This window comes from Typopeltis vanoorti, chromosome 23, assembly GCF_054136105.1.
Source record: "Typopeltis vanoorti isolate ZY-2024b chromosome 23, IOZ_Tvanoo_1.0, whole genome shotgun sequence".
Lineage (NCBI taxonomy): Eukaryota > Metazoa > Arthropoda > Arachnida > Uropygi > Thelyphonidae > Typopeltis > Typopeltis vanoorti.
Window position 1 is genome coordinate 33,035,109 of NC_143571.1, and position 24,988 is coordinate 33,060,096.

Here is a 24,988-nt window from a genome sequence, read left to right on the forward strand (position 1 = left end):
TTAAGGTTTTGTAATATACTATTCACCTCCATTTCAAACTCCTTTACCGCTTCCCATGCACTATCAACCTCCAGCCTTTGCAGTTTTATATGCCATGGCACTGAACCAAGCAATCTCCTAAGCTTGTCATACTTACCAGCCCGGTAATTCCACATGTACCCTTTCTTAATTGAAAATTCCACACATTTAGCCATCTCCCAGGTCAAGACATTATGATCACTCTCATCAATTGGTGGCAACATGGTCATATTCATTACAGTCAAATTCTCAGATGCAATTACTAAGTCAAGCACTCTCGAACCCCTAGTATATTCCATTACATGCTCTCTCAGATAGTTATCCCTTAATAACTGCATAAAATCCAATTCCTTCCTCCCATGTGTCCTCTACTCCTTCCAATCAATGTTACCATAGTTAAAATCCCCCATAATAATTACCCTCCTTCCACTCATTGCGTCTATTTGTATATGCATACTATCTCCACCATCTATTCCATCACCTGGTCTATAGCAGCACCCAACTGTATATTTTATTCCACTAGTCTCAATCTCACTTCAAATAGCCTCAAATGTGCTCTCTTCACTATTTTGCAGTTCAACTTCAACTCTCCTTGGCTGTTGTTCATCAGCTATCATCAATAACACTCCTCCCCTCCCCCATTCTTTTCTCTCTGTCCTTCCTAAACACACTATACCCTTCACATTCTATCCCACTAGCTATATCATCCTCTGTCAGCCATGTCTCACTAATGCCAATAACCTGTGGCCAGGAAGAGCCAACCAAGGCCAAAAATTCTTCCTTCTTGTTCCTAATACTCCTGGCATTAGTATACATGAAGCGCAGAAACCTGTTAGTTCCACCCCTATCTTGATGCCTTATACTAACCATCCCATTCTAATTTGTTGTCCTTCGTACCAGCTCAGGCATATTATACACATTCTTACACTCAAGTGCCTCCCTGATATCTGCATATCCACTTCTTCCCCCCCCCCCCCCAATAGCTCTAGTTTCCCTGATTCTGCACATCCACTTTCACTTCATTCAGCATCACTTTTTTCAGTCTCAGCACACCAAATCCATTCAGATGCAAACCATCCATCTTATATAAGTCCTTTTGCCCATTAAACTCACTCCATACGTCCACAAACTCCACACCACTCCTGCATAACCTGCGCATAAGATCATTTGCAATTATGGCCCTCTTTCTCAACTCTTCTCTATCATACAGCGGCAACAGATTTGGGATTAAATTAATCCCAAATTCACAGCGAATAATAACCTCAGTACTACTTACAGTTGACTCTATCACCTATCTCCCTAGCAAATCCCGTTTCCCAGTTTTTTGACCATTTACTCTATCCTTTATCAATAAATGTGTGTGTAGGAAAATGAGGAGGAGGAGGTGAAGTGCGTCTCTAAGGACAGAAGCAAAGAAATTAATCCGAAGAAGCCGAAATTTCGCCAGGATTTTGATTTTGGTTTTAGTTCACTATTTTTGGTTGAGTGCTGCATGTTTCAGCTATCCCTACGTTGTTTGTTAATATTGTTGTGCGTTTTTAATAGTATAAACAAGAGTTGACATTCGTAGTATTTTATTCATTTTGTGTAGCTATAAAATGGATACATCTCCAAGTTCGAAAATATGAACTCTTTCTCAGTTCACCTCTGATTCAAAGACAAATTGCCATTGAGTGCGGTGTTGGTTTGGATATGTTAATGCGATTTTAAAGAGATTTAGGGAGGAAATGTAAGCGAAAAACGAAAACTACACTTACTCGTTAGGAAACGCAAAATGAAACAAAATTGTCTGCTATAGACTTGAATAGAGACTTGGCAGCTACTGGGATTAACGTTTCTAACATGACAGTCTTTCGAAAATTGTTGGAATCAGGGAGATTCCAACAAAGACCACCAACAGACCAAAAAAGAAACAACTGTTGACGAAGGCTATTCAGAAAAAGAGGCTCCAGTAGGCAAACGTATACAAAGATTTCACTGTTGAGAAGTGGAAGAAAGTCCAAGGAGAGCGAGTGCCCTATGTTCGTAAATCAGCAGCTGAGAAGCTCCTACTGTCAACAAGCTCCTAAACAGCCAGCAAAAAAGATGTTCTGGGGTTGTTTTAAACATGACGTTCAGAATCATTTGTGTCTGTTAACAGTATGATGAAAAGTGACCAATATATAAAAAATATTGAAGAAATTGAAGAAAAGAGTGGTCCCTCAGATTCTGAGACAAAGAACTCATCTTACAGCAGAATCTTGCTCCATGCCACACTTAAAAAAAAGTGAAAGAGTTCCTCAAAAATCACAACATCCAATTGCTTCAGTGGCAAGGTAACTCTCCTGACATTAACCCAATAGAAAATTTGTGGGCCATAGTGAAAATGAGACTTGGGAAATTCAATTGTGATACAAAGGATAACTTAATACAATCCATTACAGAAGTATAGTTTCGAGATGCAGAAATAAAAAAATATGTTCTGCGTTGGTAGAGTCCATGCCTAAGCGAATTAATGGACTTATTAGGAACAGAGGAGCACGTATAAATTATTAGGTAATGTTGGAGTTTAATTTTTGTATACTTATTTACTTGTAAAATTCAAATTTTTCTTTAAAATGTGAGTGTTCGGATTAATTTGTTCACTACTGTACATGAACCTGTTTTAAGTAGAAATAATGTAAATATTTGAACATTTTCATCTAAACTGTACATTTTTTTAAGAATGTAAAATGTAAAAGAAAAATCTAAAGAGAAAACTAATGATTTAAGCAAAAGAAAACTAATGAAATTAAAACTAATTATAATACTTAAAGGAAAATAATGATAATAACGAAGTTACGAGCATGTTCATCTAAGTTTCTGAAAGTCGTGATAAAAATCCGTGGCTTGTTTTCTCTTTGCCATGATTTGATTGATACTGTGCTAATTTAGATACATTCCCAAAGGGAGGGCATTCCACTCTACTCCGCTACACATAAAGAGAAAAGTACAATACTCTTCGAGATTGAATTTCGAGATTGAAGTAGGTGAATACCAATGCCCTGACAGAGACCGTATGCATCATAACGGTATCCCGTTCATAGACTTCGATTTCTTGATAAACGTTGTCTTGATTATTTAAGGAATATGGATACGTTATCCTTTCACTGAATAGTGAAATCCGACCTGAAGTCTTTTAAGAGTGGTTCTTACAAATATTTTTACAAACAGTGGGCCATTTAACTCCTTAAGGACCAAAATTATTATGGTTTTATTGCATATTACTAACAGTTTTATCTTAACAATAATTTATTCAGTAGAACATGCATTCATCTAGCTTTAAATAGAATTAGGATATGTTATTTGTTTTCAAAAATAGTATTCCTCAGTTATCTTCTTTCCTGTCATGCGCATTGAACACATTACTTGATGATCTATTCTAAAACAGGACAATGACATGTACTTTTATAATGCTAAACATGGAGCTTTTAACATATATCTGAAAGTAACATTGGTCTCTCATTCGTGCCATGTTTGTTTAATTTGTTAAACATATACGAGTAGTCGTTAGCAATATATTCAAACATCAAGAGAAATTTATAGACTGAAAGGGATGAGATTTCTACTACTAGCACATTTTTTTTATTTATCTGTAATAATTTGTGACAGCCAAGCTTTTATTTTATTATATTATTAATTTAAGTACTGTAGTACAGCGCGATCTGTGGACTATGTGTAAATTAAATTTCATAAAAATATATAGATAGTCGTCTGCATTATTGTTATTTTTTCTTTGCCATATTAGCAGGTGAGTTGCGTTTGTTGTTTCAATGAGGGTGTAACGGTATTGTGAAACTCTTAAGAATATGCATATATGTATGTGTGTGGTTAATGTAAGCAAGACGTGTTAGTATTTATTACTCACAGAGCAAGTAATACTAAGAACGTCCTTGATAGCAGCGTAAAGTAATGCAAACGAACAAAGAGAATCACGTTCAAAATGTCCCGGATGTTTCTAGTGATATGCATTGGAGTAAAAAAAAGTGTTTATTATTGATATGTGTAATTATATTTGTTCGATATTCGATGAGTTTGGAATTTTAAAATTGCACGACGTCATATTAAAACCACATTTTTTTAAAGCAGAAAAAACAAAGTCAAAACTTGGTCTAAAAACTAAGTGAGTGTGAAACAGTGAGAAAGAAAACTGTCTAAAGTGTACCCCGGATCGGTATGCAATTGTCACGATTCGTTGCGCTCTTTCGATGCCTTCCCAAACAAGCAGTACATGTACATGAGTGTCTGCAGTGGCTACGGGCTGCGTACGCAACCTCGGTGAGCTTCACCGGACTGGTCCATTCTTAAGCGAGGGAGCTACGAGAACTTTTATTTGATTTATTGTGTCCTCTTCATAAATTAATGAAATTTTAACTAAGAACAGCTCTGATCGAGCTGAGTATTCTTGTGCAAGGTCACAGATACACACATATGATAACATTCAGACGTGATTTCATTCGGTAAATAATAAAAAGACAATCTGTCACCCCCTTGTGAGTATCGCGTATGTTGTCCGTACATTAGCCAGCCAGGCGCGCAATGCTACGCTTACGATGTTGGGTTGTTTGTGTTCGATGGAGTTGTCTTTTGTCTGGAAAATTATGTTTCCCTTATAAATTGGGAATGAGGGCAATCTGCGTGTTACGGTTTTCATGTGTTTCGTGGGATTTAAAGTGCTTATGAAGGATAAAAGTGGGTTTATGATCACATTGTCCATAACAGAGGTGATCAGCTAATAACAGTTATGCATTGTTCCAGTCTCGGTGCTCCATTAGCCAAAAAAATTAAGGTCGAAATGCCGGATTCGCTCCCATTCTACGAACAGCTGGACTTCACTGCAGGATGCGGTTCGGTGTCCAAATATGAGGATGCAGATGGACATATGTCTCTGTCCATAACTCCGTGTGTCAAGTCATCACCTACTCCAGTTCAAGAGGCGACGCGAGCTAAAATTAAGACTTTAGAGTCACATCTTGATCATCTTAACCAGTTACGAAATAACGGCAAGCTTGACACAGGAAAGGTGCTCCAAATGAAGGGCTTGGAAGATGAGTTGAAAAAGGCCAAGTCAAAACTTCGCAGACTTTTAAGCGAAGCGGAGAGACAACGGAAACGAAGAGAAAGGCTAAGAGGTAACCCTGACAACACGATACAGGAGCCGTTCACATACAGGTCAGGAATGATGAACGCTTTCCTCTGCAGTTCCCCTTCCGACATTCCGACGAGACGCCAGACAGGCAATGACAGCCAATCACAGGATGAAATACAGGACGTGAAGCTTATGGAGTCTTTGAGAAGTTGTCAAAACCTGGAAGAGTTGATGACCGAACTTAATCGGTTTGGATTCTACTTAACAAGCAATACTCCGTATCGACAGACCGATATTAACGATGGTAAGACAGTTTTATTTTTCTTTGTTTGCTCGTTTTAATTGTGAGTTCTTGCGCACATGTTTGATGTCTGGAATTTTTGTTTTCACTTGTTTACTTTGTGCGAACCAGAGAAAACTGTTATATATATATTTTGCCGAGAAATGGCATGTTTTAAAAGTTGAAATGAGTTATTAAAATGTGTAATAATGTCTTTTCTTATTATAATCAGTTTGCTTGTTTAATTGTCGCACACCCTTTTGAAGAGTATACAGTATATCCCAGATGTTCAGTAGATATTACTATATATATATATATATATATATATATATATATATATATATATATATATATATATATATATACGCGTTTTTGGTTGGCAGCCTCGAGAATGTCACTTGAGAATGATTAGTTAACCACAGTACAATGAAGTGTTTTTACATTCTGCTCAAATGCGATTAAGTTTTTAATAAATAAAATTAATTTAGATTACGAAAGACTGAATTAAATTCTTTAAAATGGAACGATAAGACCATAAAGAAAAGTTTTATATATAAAAATATAAGCAAAAACTAATATGGTTGTTGCTAAGGTAACAACGCGACGGAAATTTACACAGCAGGAAGCATAAACATGATAAACAAGGGCTGTTATGAAAGAGTGTAAAATTATAGGATTGAATAAGTTAATGGTTATATTCACTAATCCTCTTGAGGGATGGTAAAAAATCTAGACACTTTGATCTCTGGTAATAATCCGAATAAAACGATATTTGAAAGTTAAATTTAGGATAGGGAAAAAGAGTCGAATCCGTTTCCTGGACGAGAGAGTGTTGCTAAATTGGGCTACAGAAATTGCACAATAAAATTCCACGTCTTAAAAACTCGTCAAACGAGTGATAAATGGAAGGGGGAGGGGTAAATGGAATTATAAATGTAGACATCTGATCTAATGTTCTTTGTAATTAAAAAAAAAAAAAAAAACTGCTTTCAAAAATAAAAACATGTTACTAATATATTGTATATAGTTTTTAAAATATAAAAAAAATAATAAAAATAAAATTCTTTCCGGAGAAGATCGACAACCCTCTTGAGTGGCTTTCAAATCTTTTTAATGCAAAATCGGAACACTCATCGATTCGTTGGAAACACGATATAGCAAAGTGATTGGAAAAGTGTTATTTCTCAAGTGCGTTTATTATATTTCACATTACAAACTATTTTTTAAGCCCTGGAATTGCAACAGTTTTGAATCTAACAAAACCGAACTGTATATATAAGCATTACACTGTTTTATGCTTTGAACTATTTAATATTATACAAACATTGGAAGCATGAGATAATTTATGCCTAATTACATATTATCTATATATTTATATTATTTACATATTAAATAATGTCATTACTATTTAATAATTTAAATATTAGTTATAGAGAATCATATATAGACGATGGAAACATTGTAAGTTTATTGTAAGGGTATCTAGAGTTCATGCACTTTTGCTTCCTTTTATGTCCGATATAGCAGAAGACTTCGAAAGCTATTGAATACAGTATAGCGTTTCTGTATAAGGTAAACACATAGTCTTGTATTCGGAACAAGACTTTTGATTGCACGATGGTAGAGCCAAAGAATATCTTCCAAACTTTTAAAAATATATCATACAAATAATCATTTTCTTTCTTTGTTTGTTATTTGCTTTGTTTATATAATTTTGCAATAACTACAGTTTGACATCTATAAACTACAAACATCGATATACAATAATAAAATAAAAGCCATATTTATATTTGATAATATAGTTTGATTTGTGATGTTATACTGTCACCGAGGCGTGTCTGCTTCATGGCATCGCCTTTCAATCACTGTCCATTGTGGTGTGGTCTTCATTTGTTCCCTTTACTAGGTATCTGATAATATGTGTATCCTTCTTGATCACCTGTAGAGTTCTGGAAATGTATGGATGAGGTAATATAGTGCTATAAGCTCTGATCACGGCAGGACGGCAACAGCAATAGTCGAGCCTCAGTTAAAACTTCATGGGCTCAGCATTGCCATCCATTACCCTCCCTGGGTACCAATTTTAGTCGCCTCGTACGACATGCATGGGCTATAATGGGGCTATTCTTATCTTGGCCACCACACGGGGTAAAACCCCCACAGCAACCATATAATGCTCTGTTCTTTATCTAAATAAGTCATTTATTTTCTTTAGTGGTGTGCTGCCACTTAATTTTATTGATTTGCGATACAAAGGTGTATTTTTTTTTTACACGTTATTATAAATGTTTTTAGAAAAACAAAGAATTTTAATGAAAGAATTTAGGGTTGCACCCATTACTAAAATATCTTAGTGCGTGACGGTTAAGATAACATAAGTAGTCTGTCCAAACTAGTATCAAAGTCTTTTAAAGTAATGATGGATTCTGATGATATTTTGTATGAGGGATATTTTCATTCACATCTTAATTGCAATTTCAAAATTTATATTGTACTAAATGTCATGTAAATTTGTGTTTACTTTGGTATCCTAAATTGACAGCGCCATAGCGTCAAAAACGTGTAAAACTTAGTTACTACTCAATAAAAGTATTCTGAATAACTACCAAATCATTGCAAACCAGTGCCATAGAATCTGAATTCAAATCGGAAACACTCTCTCTCATTAATTACGAAGACACACGGTAATTAACTCCTCTCAAGAGAATGCTGTTGGAAGTTCAGTATACTTCAGTTTTTATTATGATGGTCGCAAATACCGTATGTTAATAATGTATAATGTAATAAAATATACATAATTATCACATTAGTCCTCAAATAACTCCAGGAGACTCCCCCATTGGCATGGAGGGCATCAAGGAACAGATCTGGGCTCTAAACCAGGTGTTAAAGTTAATCATGACAAAGTTTGAGACGACTGTCCGGGTTATTTAAACCTGTACGCCCAAACAAACGATCCAGAAAGAGAGGATGAGAAATCTCAAGGGGACTTTATTACTGTTCAGCCACCTGAAACCCCATGCCATAACAACTCGCAAGGGGAGCATTCAAACAAACGGCAAAGAACAACAGATCTTGTGGAGGAGGACTCGCCCACACAGGACGTCCAGAAAAATTCGGAGAAGGTCCCCCAGTCAAATTATGGGCTAAGGAGAAATGGACTTCTGTCACATCAGCCCTCAGTGAGCACAACATCACATAGTCCTGGGCAAAAAAACTCGGATGAGGGAGTCAAAATCCAGCCAGCTACTGTCACTGACAACAGGCAGATGACAAGGCTAATGGACAACAAAAATCTTCCCTACTTTACCAAGAGAAAAAACCCTAAAGGTGGTGATACGTGGTGTCACAGAAGGAATCACCCCCGAAGAAATCTCCGCTGATCTAAGCAACCAGAGCCTGACCCCAATCAAAGTTAGCAGGATGCTCATGTCTGACAAAAGGCCAATGCCTTTAGTACTTGTAGAGATTGATAACATTCAGAAGAAGATATATGAACTGACTGCTATTTGTGGCCTCAGAATTACTATGGAACCTCTAAGAAAGAGAGCGTCAGCAGGACAGTGCCACAGATGTCAGCGGTTTGGGCATGCCCAAAAACTTTGCCGGGCCAACTTCGGGTGCTTAAAATGCGGTGAAGGCTACCAGACCATCACATGCACCAAACCAAGATCTATGCCGGCTAAGTGCGCAAACTGCGGAGGTCCCCATCCTGCCAACTATAAAGGGTGCATAACACACCCAAAGAACCGCAGATCAGCAAAAGCCGCCCATCCACCACATCCAGCAGTGACACTCCGGGCAACCGTGCAGATCGCCATCCAATCCAAACAATCTCCACTTTGACAACTCAGGAATGAAAACAACCTAAAACCAGGATCAAAACATATGCCGAGGCTGCACGAGTCAAGGATACTTCCTGCAATGAACTCACTAGCAACCATGCTTCAGGAATTCAGCAAAACAAATCCTACGCCATCCTCCACGAAGAAATTCCTGCAAGGTACCCATTCAATTCTGACAGCCCCAATCATGAATAAAAGGAAATATAAGCCTAACTCCCTTATCATAACTACGTGGAATGCAAATGGACTGAGCAACAAAATCCTGGAACTGCAAGAGTTCACTAACATACTATCCTGATATAATCTTAGTAAATGAAACACATCTTAGGTCAGCTAATAATCCTAAATTACGGAGCTACATATTGTACAAACCAGACAGACTCACCACCAGTGGAGGAGGTAGAGCCGTATACATTAAAAACTACCTAAGCCACAACATCCTGACTAATCCGCAAACCGAGAACCTAGAGATAATGGGTATTGAAGTTCATACAAACAATGCTGGCAGTATCAAAATCTATGCTGTATACAATCCACTCAGCATTCCATTACTGGTATCTGACTTGGACTCCATTCTTGGCTCCACAGACTCCATCATCATGGCTGGAGACTTTAATGCCAAGCATACAGCTTGGTACAGCTCCACAATCAATGACAAAGGTATTCTAAACCATTACTCAACGCGAAACTCTATTGTTATAGCCGAACCGACAGAGCCCGCCCATCACAGCCAAGCTGGAAGCTCAGATGTACTCGACATCTCCATTCTCAGAAACATCGGATACCAATATCAACTGGAAACATGAAACGAGTTATCTTCTGATCACAACCCCATTCTGCTTCAACTCGGTACACAAGAACAATTCTCTTCTCCGCACTCCTTTATATCTTGGGACAAGCTCTCCAGAACGCTCTCAGATCACATCGGCCCAGTACCTATTATCCACAATAAAGAGGAAATAGGCATAGCAGTAAACAACCTTACCAGCCGCATCAATTACCCGGACTACAGTCTTTCACCCTAGTGGTCGGATCCCTGAGGAAATCATGGATCTAATCAAATTAAAAAAACAAAGCAGAAAGAGGTACCATAATACAAGAGCCCCACAAGATAAAATAACTCTGAATAATTTAAATAGACAAGTATGTGAAGCTCTGCAAAATCATCAAAACCAAGATTGGGAAACCAAACTGACTAATCTAAACACAGAGACAACTCCATCTTGAAATTCTTGAGAACCTTCTGCACTAAAAGCCAACCTATACCCCCAATACAGACCAGGAAAGGAATTGCTCACACAGATAGAGAAAAAAACCGAAGCTCTAATTGACAGCTTGGAAACTCAATGTAACCCTTCCTATGAAAATCTGAACATCAATCTTATCTACAAGATTCGCCACCGAGTCAAGCAGGTCTTAAGACAACAAAAGGATAACTCAGAACATATCACGTTATGATATTTTTAACTCCAGCAGAAGTTAAAAATATCATAACCCATCTGAACAACAACAAGGCTCCAGGTCCAGAATAATCAAACTACTCCCTAGAAAAGCCATTGCGCATCTAGTCAACATAATCAATGCCATCCTCAGATTCAAGCACTTTCCCATAACTTGGAAGACGGCGGATATCACGCCAATCAAAAAGATTGGAAAGAACTCTCAACTCCCCGAAAGCTACAGACCTATCAGTCTTCTATCCAGCCTTGGAAAGATTGCGGAAAGAGTCGTCCTTACAAGGCTTCAATCAGCAACTAAAAAATTAGGTATTATTCCAAACGAGCAGTTCGGATTCAGGAAAAAACCATAGCACTGTACAACAAATACACGGACTAGTCGAATATATCACAAAAGGTTTCAACTGGAATCTCCACGCTGCGGTCTTTATAGATGCTGCGAAGGCTTTTGATAAGGTGTGGCATCAGGGTCTTCTCTACAAACTCATCATATTCAATATACCAATCAATTTAATAAAAATAATTGACACATACCTCAAAGACAGATACATGCAGGTCAAAATAAATGAAATTGTATCAACCAGATGCAAGATCCTAGCAGGTGTGCCACAGGGCTCACGTCTGGCCCCCTGCTATTTTCAATCTGCGTAGCTGATATCTCTCAAAACCCAAATTCAACAATCACAGCATTATATGCAGGTGATACTGCTTTATTAGCAATCAGAAGACTAAAGCGGTATTCATACATTGGAGAAGTGGCTGATGAACTGGAGGATCCAAGTAAACCCCCAAAAGAGTTCAGCCATACTGTTCTCCAAAAAGAAGGTCCAGACCAAGGAGGACATGCACCTGCTAGGAGTCAAGATTGCATGGCAGACTGAAGTCAAATATCTCGGCGTGATGCTTGACAAAAAAAAAACCAATTCATCAGTCATATAAAACACATAAGCTCGAAGACATCCAAAGTAACCGCGCAACTCTACCCAATGATCAACAGAAGAAGCAAACTGGATATTCGGAACAAACTACTCATATACAGGATGGTAATATGCCCAGTCATCACTTACGCATCTCCTGTATGGAGCCGTACCTCGGATACAAACATTCAAAAACTGCAGAGGATACAGAATGAATGCCTGAGAATAATTCTGGACGCCCCATGGTTCATTACAAACTCCCAGATTCATGGAGCAGTCAACATTCCCTATATCACATCCTTCCTTCATCATCCAGCAGAAAAGTTCTTCACAAAGACGAGTAATCCAAACCCGCTGATTAAGCAAGCTTCAGACTTCAGTGAAGCAGAATTCTACAAATACAAAAGACCCAAGTTAATTCTATGCTCAGCTGAACACAGCTAATCTCACTGCCCTTCCAGGGCGAGCTTAAAGCTCAATAACTCTTCACTCAAAGAACTTCCCTCTCAGATAAACGGGAATATGAAAAGCATATATGCTTCACTCATCAAACCAGTAATGTTCTGCGTTCTGTTCTGCGCGTATGAGAATGGGATTGATTATGGAGTTTATGGTTTTTTGATTACGTGACCGACGTGTTTATTTTCTACTGCTAGACACTGCGCTTTTTTTGGCTGTACTTCACCACTTACGGAGGCATTCCGTGAATCTTGCATTGCACTGGTTCTAACCCTGCCCGAATTCCTACTATCTCCCCCTCTGCACGAAACGTGCATAGGTCCCACCCGCAACGAGGACCAATGGTGGATGTATGGTTATTAGGTAGGTAGGTAATTCGAGCTGAGCCAACCAACTTCACGGTATCTTCCCACAACACTCATCAATTCTTTCTCTCAAACTTTGCTAGTAGACCACATCGGTCTACAGAATGTTTGCTGGCAGGTCCCTACACTTGCAGGATTTTATTTGCGTTTATACGCAAATCAATCAATATGAACGTGCCCGATATAGATGCCATCACAGATTCGCTCAATGAAGAGCTGACACTTATCTTCATAAACAAACTTCAAAAAACGTTTAAGCTTAAATGGCTAAGTGCGCTAATTGTGGCGGCCCTCACCCTGCTAGCTATTGAGGGTACATTTACTACCCCAAAAACAGACAGACTGAGCCAAACCAGTCAATCTATCTCGTTATCTAAAACGAGAACTCCAGAAGCTCATCAGTCCCCCACTAGTTCGAAGAGGATGACAGGCGCTCACCCACCATTAACTGAGTCCCCCCCCCCAAGAAGATGAACCTTCAAAATCAAACAAGGACATATGCCGATGTGGCCCGCTCCAAAAAGACAATCCATGACCAGAATCTGCCTAATCCACATTCAAATATAACAGCCGTCATCACCTCTTCCCTTGCAAATATGCTACAGGATTTCAGTAACTCCCATCCATCACTAAATACTACAAAAAAGATTTTTACAGCAAACCCATCTCATTTTTTCTGCACTCTTTGATGTATAAGAAAAAGCTCACCCTACATTCTCTAAAGATTATTGCTTGGGACGCAAACGGTCTCAAAAACAAAATACTAGAAATCCAAGAATTCAGTGATAGATATAATCCGAATATATTATTAATTCATGAAACGTACCCGAGGCCTGCTGACAACCCCAAAATCAGAGGGTACCAGCTTTACAGAAATGACAGACTTGAATATAGAGGTGGTGGTGGTACAGCTATCCTCATCAAAAACTACATCAACCATCATTCTGTAGCAACCCTACAACCACTAATCTCGAAATCACATGTATTAATGTCATCGCAAACTCAGTCGGAAACCTAAAAATCTATGCATCCTACAACCCACCATCAAAATTGCTGACCTGAGATCTGGAAGCCATCCTCGGAGTTAACGGACCGGTCATTATCGAAGGAGACATTAATGCAAAACATCCTGCCTGGAGTAGTAAATCTATCAACAAGAATGGCCACATCCTGTTTAACTACTCAAATTCCAATTGCGTAGCTGTGGCTGGCTACCAACTCATCACAGTCCGATTGGCTCCTCCGACGTCTTGGATATAGTTGTCCTCCAGAATGTTAAATTACAGTACAACCTGAGATCACTGAACGAATTATTTTCTGACCACAACCCTATTCTGCTCCAACTGGATAATCAGTTGGAGCAGAATAGGGTTGTGGTCAGACCTTCATACCTTGGGAAAAATTATCAAAATGCTCCCAGATGCATTGGCCCTGTTCCTCATATTAACCCCAAGGAAGAAGTCGAATCTGCAGTCAATAAACTTACTCATAAAATCAATACAGCCTTATCATCTATCACCTGAAATTCAACTGCTTCTAAGCCTAAATGACTACCAGAAGATATCATGAACTTAATCAGGGAAAAAAATAAGGCAAGAAAGAGATACCATAACATCAGGGCACCCCAAGACAAAACATTTCTCAACAAACCGAATAGTGCAGTGAGAGATGTACTTAAAGCCCACAGAAATAAATTATGGGAGGACAAATAGGCTCCATTATCACCGGGTGATAATGGAGGCTAAAATGCTGAGAAATATCAAAAACAAAAATAAATCTCTTCCCCCCCCTCTCAAATCTGATCTAGGCATTGTTTACTCAGATGCTGAAAAAGTCGAAACTGTAGTTAAAAATTTAGAAAAGCAATGTAGCCCTTCATATGGTGACCTAAACTTCAATCATACACCCACGTCAGGTACGTGCTAAAACTGTCTGATACCTGTACCAGACAACTTACACCTACTTCTCCAGCTGAAATTTATGACATTATACAGAATGTAAAGAATAAAAAAGCTCTTGGGCCTGACGGCATTCCTAATAAAGTTATTAAACTTCTACCCCGAAAGGCCATTGTACATCTTATAACAATAATAAATGCCATGTTCAGATTCAAATACTTTTCCTCTGCATGGAAGTTGGCAGACATGGTCCTATTTACAAGTCTGGTAAGGATCGACGGCTGCCTCATAGTTATCGTCCGATCAATCTGATTTCTAATTTGAGCAAAATTGTAGAAAAAGTTATCCTTTTCAGAATTCAAGTCTCTGTAAACAAGTTAAATATCCTTCCTATAGAACAGTTTTGCTTTCGCCAGTTTCACAGCACTACTCAACAAATTCATAGACTGATTGAGTTCACCACAAGTTACAATTGGCATCAATACACCGGAGCAGTTTTTCTTGACTTAGAAAAGGCATTCGACAAACTATGGCACTTTGGACTACTATACAAGCTGATTTTAGCCGGCATTTCTTAGTTGCAGACGAATGCAAGTCAAATTAAATGGCGCATTATCTATCCAACGACATATCTTGGCAGGAGTGCCTCAATGGGTCCCTCCTTGCACCGATACTTTTCACGATTTACATGGCGGACATCCCGCACAATCCAATGTCATCTATCATTGCCCTCTACGCTGACGACACAGCAATACTAGCCAGATCTCTTAAATCGCATCTTGTCACCAAGAAACTGCAAGAAAACCTGCTGAAATTAGAGCACTGGTTCTCCAATTGGAGATTGCAAGTAAACCAGCAAAAGAGCACTGCCATGCTTTTCACTAAAAATTCAATATCTCCTAAAGAAGACATCTTCCTATTTAATATCAAAATTCCCTGGAAAGCAGAAGCCAAATATCTCGGTGTACTGCTGGACAGAAGACTAACCTTCAGCCCACATACAACAGCCTCATGTACAAAGGCACCAAAAGTCATAGCACAGCTCTACCCTCTTATCAACAGGAATAGTAAACTAGATACCAAAATCAAATTACTCCTCTACCAGTTGATGATTCGTCCCATTATTACTTATGCGTCCCACGCCTGGAGCCACACTTCAAGCACAAATATCCTTAAACTGCAGAGAGTGCAAAACAAATGCCTCGCATGATTTTAAATGCACCATGGTATATCAGAGATGTTCAACTTCATCAGGACACAAACATCCCTTATATCTACTCTTTTTTGTAATCTTCAGTAAAATTCTTCTCAAAATCGTCTTCACATCCAAATGAATTAGTTCAACAAGCAGCAAACTATGATGAATCAGATTTCTTCAAATATAGGAGACCTAAGGCCATCCTGGCTCCTAACAAGGATCTATAACTCGCACCCACTCGGGCAGAGCACTTAGCTCATAAACTTTCCCCTACACAGTAACCTTATCAGATAGCAGGGATTATAAAAACATTTTGCTTTTTATAGTTTTCCTTATAGACAGTAACGTTTTGCTTTTTTGCGTATGAGAATGGCTAACTCAATTTGACTCGAGAGACTCTTAAAATTTTTCCTTGCGTTTTTAAAAGGAAAAGAAACATCGTAAATATGAACATCTTCTTTAGAAGACCGCCGTCTTCATGAGTACAGAAAATGTAGAAGATTATTCGAGTTGCCTGATGTGAAACTACTATCCTGCTTATTGAAGGCTTGAAGAAAAAATAAATTGACGTTTGTTCTCTTTTCTCACTCTTACTTTACCCATGGGGCTTATTTTATTTATTTCGTGTGCGAACTACAGAAAATATAAGAGCATACATATAAATTATTAAACGCATACATTTAAAGAAACACACATTAAAAGAATTGGGATTAAAAGCATACATTAAAAGACAAAAATGCCACTTGCATGAAATATTAAGTAAAAGCATAAAATGTCAAATTTCACTCATCCACTCATGGTGCTAATATACCATACGTTTTACAACGGTTACAGGTGGGACTTTCATAACAAGTGATCATAGTAAAATGCATGATACGATTACTAATCATTGATATCTAACAATCATAATAATTCCTAATGATGAAACGGTTATTTTTGACCACAAGAACTATAGGAAGATTGACTTCTATTTGGGTTTTATAGGTCAGATTTATTTCAAACTAAGTTATACCAACTAGTTTCGCCAACTATAGCTGTTGACTTCGTCAGGGTAAAAGATATAGATGTAAGACCACTTAAACGCTAAACACTGTTACACTAAAACTGTAAATGAAACGAATATAATTGCATTTTTACAAAAAACAGAAGAACGCATAGAGCGTGTATGATCTCACGTGTTGTTATGTAGGAAGGTTCTATAATTTGTAGCAAAATTTAATTATGGCAAGTTTAAAGATCTAATGAGGGTCTTCCAGATCTCAGGCAGAATTAATCCTTGGTTTCTATTTCAGGTTTTGTTTTGAACGAATAACCGTTGTGGCTTCTTTTATCATCCGGGAGCGGAAATCCTCCTCTAAGTAGGGCATGGAGCTTTTCTCCCATTCTATAGTATGGTTTGTCCTAGAGAAATAAAAGGCTAACCCCGATTTGTCTTCTCTATTATTGTTTACGTCTCCTATGCTCGTGCGGCTTGAATGATATTGGCCAGACTTTTAGAAATTTAGAAATCAGGAAAAAGGAACACATAGGAGACATAAACAATAATAGAGAAGACAAATCTAGGTTAGTCTTTCATTTCTCTAGGACAACCATACTATAGAATGGGACAAAAGCTCCATGCCCTACTTAGAGGAGGATTTCCGCTCCCGGATGATAAAAGAAGCCACAACAGTTTTTCGTTCAAAACAAAACCTGAATAGAAACCAAGGATTAATTGTGCCTGAGATCTGGAAGACCCTCATTAGATCTTTAAACTTGCCATAATTAAATTTTGCTACAAATTATAGAACGTTCCTACATAACAACAAGTGAGATCATACACGCTCTATGCGTGTGATGTACGCGTTCTTCTGTTTTTTTTTTTTTTTTTTTTTTTTTTTTGTAAAAATGCAATTATATTCGGTTCATTTACAGTTTTAATGTAACAGTTTTAGCGTTTAAGTGGTCTTACATCTATATATCTTTCACCTTGACGAAGCCAACAGCTATAGTTGGCGAAACTAGTTGGTATAACTTAGTTTGAAATAAATCTGACCTATAAACCCAAATAGAAGTCAAATCTTTCCTATAATCATAATAATTGTCGAGGCTTATCTTTTCATATTTAATAAACACAAAGCTAACTTATTTTTGCGATGATAAGCCTGTCTGCATACGGATTTGCTCTATTCACCTTTGCCATGAGTTATTTCTGTATTACACAGAAACAAAAGTCACCGACAAAGAGGATCATATATTTTCCTTTAGTTACTGTTTTCTTGAAGGTTGCTTAATTTCGTGGTCCTTTCATAATCAGATCTTTGATAAGTAGAGCAATATTGGGATGATGTTAGCAAAGGTTGGTTTAGTTGGTTCGTTTATAGTTTATTGGCGAAGAACAGCAAAGGTCATACTACGCGATAGCAGAGTTACAGCAATACACAGGGTCAAAGGTTACGCTAGCAAAGGAGTTTCCTGTCAGAAACCGTGACTGAATTTTTGAGAAACACTGTGCTCTGTTTCGTTAAAAAGTATGAATAATTTTATCGTTATTTATGCTATATATGTGTGTGTTTATGTATAAATACAGCCGGTTATAATCAGTCCCACACAGACCAAAAATTGCACAATCTCTAGCATAATATTTCTGCACGAACTGGAGATATTAGAAAAGTTTTTGTTTAAACACACACACACACACGCACACGCACACACACACACACACACACACACACACACACACACACACACACACACACACACACACACACACACACACACACACTTGGAGATTATGAATGAGAAATATTAGGAGTTGCTGTAATGGATTTATAATAGACTGTGAGCTTGTCGATCATTATCAAAGTGATGACCAACATATGAACATATTGATCAGCTGCCCCTCGTGTTCCTATAGGCTTAAAAAACCGATGGAATAATGAATGCCAGGTAAGTGAAAAATAATCTACGGAGGCTTGCAGAAACTAATCTCTCCATTGAGGAATGGCTTGGAGTTTATACAATGCGAAGAAAGCCAACCTTGGACCATAATCGTTATTCCCTAGTAAAGTAACATGTTGCTATCCCACCAACCATAAGACTGAAAAGATAAGAAGATATCTTCATCCTTCACTCCACTTTAAATTCTTACTCCTTATAATTATCAGTTTTTTAGCAAGTTTTCCCAGGCATAATAAAAACGAAACTTTTGACGAGTTTATATCGTCCAGTTGCACACCCGTTGCTTTAACGTTACTCAGCCTTTTTCCATTAATAACGTCTTTCCTAAATGGAAATAACCCATTCCCTTTTTATAATAAGCATGGAAGGTTTGGAGGAAGAGAAAGTTGCCTTTGGCATCTTCAAGACATTTGATCAACTCCGGTAATTCTGAGTAAGTTACCAGTCTCCTTATTCATATAGCAATTGAATATTAAGTTTCTTCTCTGATCGCTTATTTCAGTTAGGATGAATGTTTTTTTTTTCTACTCAAACTTTTTTTTTGTAGTGGTATACTTGTACTTTAATCCATCTGTTACTTATTGTCTTCCTTCTGTACATCCACTCTGTCTACCTGTGTGATTGTGAATAGGTACGTCTTTAGGTGGTAGATGATTTCATCTTCCAGTGTAAGACACCTTGCTTGTTGCAAGCATTTTCATCGATTGCATGAGAAAAAAAAAAAAAAATCGTGTTTAATTTCTAGAGCAAGATACTCACTCTGTTGCCCCTTAGTCTAACTATGGTGTTAATTGTCCTGTAGATTTACAACCTGTCATGGGTACGACTGCTTAGCTCGTGGAGCTGCCATAGTAGGTTCCATTTAACCAACTACTGGAACTTTGGTGCATGTAGTCGGTTAAATGCTATGTAGGAAGCGAAGAGCCTTTTCAACTGAATGTTAGCTAGCCCGTCTCACCTTCATTTGAAAAGGTTTCAGCTGAAAGCGAGATCGACTTTTTTCTTCCACAATCTCGGGTTTTTCATTATGCAAAAGCAAACAAGATGGCCAGAATCTTAGTTGCTTTTATTTCGAATGTCTTTTAACATAATCCAACTTAGCTCTGATTCCTTAAAATGAGTTATGGCTAAAAAAATGTTTCGTTTTGGGGAAGAAAAAGAGTTAGAGAGAGAGAGTGTGTGTATGTGTGCGCGCGCGCGCACGTATAAGCACGGAGGTAACGGATTATTCTCCATGAAACACCGTTTTTCACCCAGCATACAGGCAGATCGGCCACAGAACGCGCAATTTATACCAAAAATACTATTGGCGTTGTGTGTAGGTGGAAAATTAAGTAATGGTGTAGAGGGAATGTGGTCATGTGGTGTGGAGTGTCCTCCCGCGATAACTCATTGGACTTCTTGCTGATATCACGTAATAATAATAACATCAGTTACCTTCTGCTGGTGACAATGGTGCGCCTCGTGGGTGTGGCGATATTTTCATTTCGGTTGGAAGTATCTAAGTTTGAATCCCGTCGATGACAAGAAATCTTTTATTTGGTTTTTAACTGAAGGTGATTAGCTGATTTTAGTTAGAGGTGGAAGGGTTTTTCTCCTCCAAATAAGTAACCGGCCGGAGAACGCATGCTTGCAACATAATTCATGGTCCTCGTGTCATAGTACAGCCAATAGCAGCTTTCGGTAGCAATTCCAATAAATTCCAGTGACTTCCGTTCCCATTCATACTCGTAGTTTGTTAACATCTGCATTTCGACATACAGTGATCCTCGACTTACATGGATTCGGATTACGCGGATTTGTAGATACCCGGTTTATGACTAGCAAGGCCATCTACCAAGCACCATTTTATGAGCCTTTTGCGCGGGCTTACGAATTGAATGAATCGACTGTTAGAAACAATTAAAAGAGTTCACATTATGCAACACATGAAAAATTTAGTGCCAGTGCAAGCCCCATTCACTCCCCCCAAAAGGGGGGAAGGCATACTAATAAAACAAATGAAAAAAAAAAGTCGGCAATAATAATTAGTATTATTATACTTAATACTGATACTGTTTGTATTATTTCTTAGAAATGCATATGCTTTTATGTACTCATACATAAAAGGATAGAATATCAAATAAATATTAATTTTTGAACGTTAACCTTTCATAAGGAGAACCTGCTGTAGATTTGATTAACCTTTGAAACCCACATTTAAACACCATTTCACTTAACGCTATTTTACAACTTATGCGGAAACCTTCGGAACGAATTAACCGCGTAAGTCGAGGACTAACTGTATTTTATAAACCTCTCGGTATACATAGACTTCAAGACCTTGAACAGCCATCTTCTTAAATGCAAATTTCCGACTCATTCTCTAATGAAGATAAGGTAACCTAGTTGATTTTGGTGTCTGCGGAGCGCAAGCGTGTTTTATTTCTTACAACTACAACAACAAAACGGACCTAAAATATCACATTTTTAAATAAAGGCGAGCTTTTCCATTTTGCATTAGAAATAATCTCGAGCTTCAATTTGATTTGAAAGCGATTTTTTACATATGTATATTTGAAATCAACCCCATCCCCAGGATTGGCCCGATTATTTTTTTTAACATTCAAATCTATAGCATGCTGACGGGAAGAACCTCCTAAATACAGCAAATCGAAGTTCTTTAACACTTTCATTGCCAAGCTGAAAATTGGAATTTCGTGTGGTGGCCAATTTTTTTTTATTTTTTTTTATTTAGTTAGCGACGTCCACGCGATAACGCGTGATCGGCCGTTTGGTGAGAACTCGCATCGCGCGATATCGCGTGATTGGCAATGAACGTGTTAAAAAGACTCATGCTACAGAGAGAAACATAATTAAATATGATTTCCACACCTACTGAATCACTACATACTTCCTATATGTACACAGAACTGCGTTTCTGCTCCGTGCCTTTTCTATAGAATCCCATCATTGTTCAACTTAATTAATATCTTTAATTCCCCCCCCCCCCCCCAAATATCTGTTAATCTACGAGTAACAGCTGGTCATAACCATTATTCTCTTCTCTCGGAAATACTTGTGCCCTCTTCCACTTGCAAAATAGCTATTTCTCTCGTAATACTAAACAAACAAACAAAAAACTTCAATCGCATCACTAGAACTGGGATCCTAAGGGGAGGTGACAGGATTTTTTTTTTTTTTTTTTTTTTTTTTTTCGGTACAAAGCAGGCAAATAAGCCGAACTCATGCAATTTATAGACATATTACTCATTGGGCCTTAGTTGCTAAATACTCTTCATTTATCCGTATTGCGTACTTCATGGAAGTAACTTAAACTACGATTAATAATTTTGGACATATAAAAAAAAAAAAGAAAGAAAGATCTAATCCTGAATGCACCTATTCCAAATTCTACTTAAAACTATCCACTGAAATAATATCCACAATTAATATCCTTGTGTCTATCTAATCTATGTCTTTCGCCACCTATCCCACAACTTGGAAATTAGTACACATTTTTCCTATTTTGAAAACTCGAAGAGAATTACGAACGAACTATTGTCCTGTGGACATCCTCCTCATTTCCTTTTAAAATGGAGGAAAACGGTCAGCATCCAACTTCAAGTTTGGTGATGTTGGCAAGGAAATGCCAACCTCACTTAGTTCTGGTGGAAAGTTCGATGAAAAAGTCATATATTAATTCTTGATATTTCCAAGGTATTTGGTAAAATGTGGCGCACAAGTCTTCTCAACACAATGCCATTCAGTAGTCTTTCTTCGGCTCTGTGTAAGCGTATGATCAGATTTCTCTCTGGCCGCTCGCATTGTTTCATGGTGATCATATTTAATCCCTTCCAGGCCTTCCTACTAATGAAGGACCAGCCTATGCGCTGTTTTTAGGCGTGCTCTCTTTCTCTTATATCTCAATTGCACCTTTCGCTAACTTGAAATGTTATCCATAATTTTATTGATGATGGAACATCCCCCTCCTTTCATCGTTTGACAAACTTTGGGCCGTTCAAACATTCCAAGCTTAAACTTAGATAAGATCATATTTCTCGTTTCGGACTGAAATTTACTTCATCATTTCAGGAGATACTAGCATATACGTAACATCTATAGCTCCCTCCGACAAAACTCCAACTTCTTTTCCCTCTGCCTCGTAGTTGTCCATCTTCTAACTCGTACATATCTTAAAACCGGCCATTCTTAGAATGTTGTTCCCCTGTTTGGTTCACCCAGTAAGTAAGTATCGCAGTAAGGATTTTTATCCTTACTGCGATCAAAATTAAGTCCAAATATAATATTACCGAACTAGTTTATTCTCTTGCTCCATTGTTCCATCTACTTATATTCTCTTGAACAGTCTTCCTCATCTAGTATCCGCCAAACAATCTAAAAAAAGTAATAGAAATATGATAATAATGAAAGCTGTTTTTCAAATACAATGATGACACCGTTTTGTAGCTCTGCAATCGATAAAAAATAATAATCCAATTACTCGCAATGTCTCATTAGTGGAATCTTTTCTGTTCTCATCTTTCAGCTTTATGCGTTATTAATGTACTGTAAGTTTCGCAATACGTCAATGGGATACATGCTGATATAAATAAAATATATCTGTTTGTTATTTGCCGTTGTGGCCGAAGTAGCTGATACTATGTGACCTGTGTATTATCTCTGTTAATTGATTTCGTTATTCTAGCCGATTTATCTGTTTTACAGGATGAAGACAGATAAACTAATTCAGTTATTTAAAGTAATTGTCAAGAATTTTCTCCTCTCCAGTTGACAGCTCCGTTCATTAATGATATTTGAAGTACTGCAGGAATAAAGAATTTTATATAACTGGGAGCTAAGGTTTTTACTGACGGTACAACTGATATAGATATACAAAAGATTAAAACATCAAATAAAGCTTTCAGAAGATTGAAATTAATATGGGAATCATTCAAAAATGTAACTGAATCAAAACAAGAGATATTTTGGTTTAGTATGTTAACCGCAATAGCAGTACGAAGACATTGTTATTTATTGTTGTCATTATTACGTACCCCTCCAAGGACTCATTGTGGAAGGGCACACTACTCCACTACAACATACTGTCTTCCTTACTTTAAACCCTCCAACTACACGTCACTACTACCATCAACACCAGCTACCACCCATCACCCATAGATATTTTTGTCGGTAAATTGTGTGTTCTCTTGGCTGATTTGACTGATGAAAAACACGCCGTTCCGGGCGAAAAAACCCTGATGCCATCGTATGAGATCGGCTCACTCACCTTCAATTGTAAAAAAAATCCATATAAAGATTCCTCTCGTCACCACGAGAATCGAACTCAAGTCATTTCCAATCGAAAGGCGCAATATCCCGCTTACTTCCATTTCCGCTACGGAAGGGCTTATTACAGATACTGGCTACTAAATTAGAATCTTTTATTTAATACCGTGTCTGGCATTGATTCCACAAGGTGTTGAATTGCATCTACGTGTACAACGTACCAGGCGTTCACCAGACAGTCCTCTAACTTGCTCTGATTTGACCGCATAAGACTTTGCTCCAGGATCTGTTTTTATAACATGTCCCATACATTTTCAATGGGGGTTCAGATCTGGGCTTTGTGGCGGCCAGGAAAGATGGTGGAAGTTGCTGTCATGCTCGCTGAACAATTCTTGTGCGATGGAGATTATCATTGTCTTCTATGAAACAATCGTCACCTGCTGGATAAAAAGTCAACATTGCAGGATGGACTTGATCGGCAACAATGTTCAGATATTCCTCGGAGTATACCCGACCTTCCAGCAATATCAGGGACAGTTCCATGCCAACAGAACATTCCCCACCCCATGACACCACTTCCAGAACCCTTGAGTTGTGTTCACAAGGCAAGCTGGGTTCATTGCTTCATGGGGCTTCACCAAACTCTCTGCCTACAGTCAGTATAGAACAAGGTATACCGTGACTCGTTGGACCATACAACATGACTTTTCCAGTATTCCAGTGTCCAGTCGCGGTGTGCATGACACCACTGTAGACGAACTTTCAGTTCTTTGCAGAAATCACTGGTGTCTATATAATGATGCGACTGGCAATACCTATCCTCTTCAATTCCCTGCTCATAGTTTGCTGAGATATGGATCGGGAACAGCCTTCATTAAATGCTTCAGTCAATTCAGGAAGACATGATTGTCCGTACAAGCCTTCTCAGACGACGGTGATCTCATTCTTGACAGACAGTCTTAGGACCACACTTACGCCTCTTAGACAAGCATAGCGGGTTATTTTTCCACTGATTAAACACCAAGGATATCTTACCTTTTGATAAACCAGTCAAATCTATTGTTTTAAATCGTGGCTTCAGCCAGACGGGCACTCACAATAAGCCTTTCATCGAACTCCGAAAGATCTTTTGTTTTTTTCCCATTGCGATTATCAACGATTACTGACCAGCTCCAGCAGTTTAAATCGTTGCCTAGAACACCTGTTGATGCACATTACCAAGTATTTTGCATACAC

General features: G+C 38.0%; 1 protein-coding gene across 2 annotated transcripts in view; it reads left to right on the plus strand.

The window, feature by feature from the left end:
* The first annotated feature begins 4,626 nt into the window (after window positions 1-4,626).
* Window positions 4,627-24,988, plus strand: part of LOC150093755 (uncharacterized) — a 96,647-nt gene continuing 76,285 nt past the window's right edge. For both annotated transcript variants that reach the window (XM_090413082.1, XM_090413083.1), the window contains exon 1: window positions 4,627-5,429. In XM_090413082.1, the coding sequence (XP_090269208.1) occupies window positions 4,781-5,429 (649 nt within the window). In that variant the 5' untranslated portion in view covers window positions 4,627-4,780. The remainder of the gene's footprint in view (window positions 5,430-24,988) is intronic.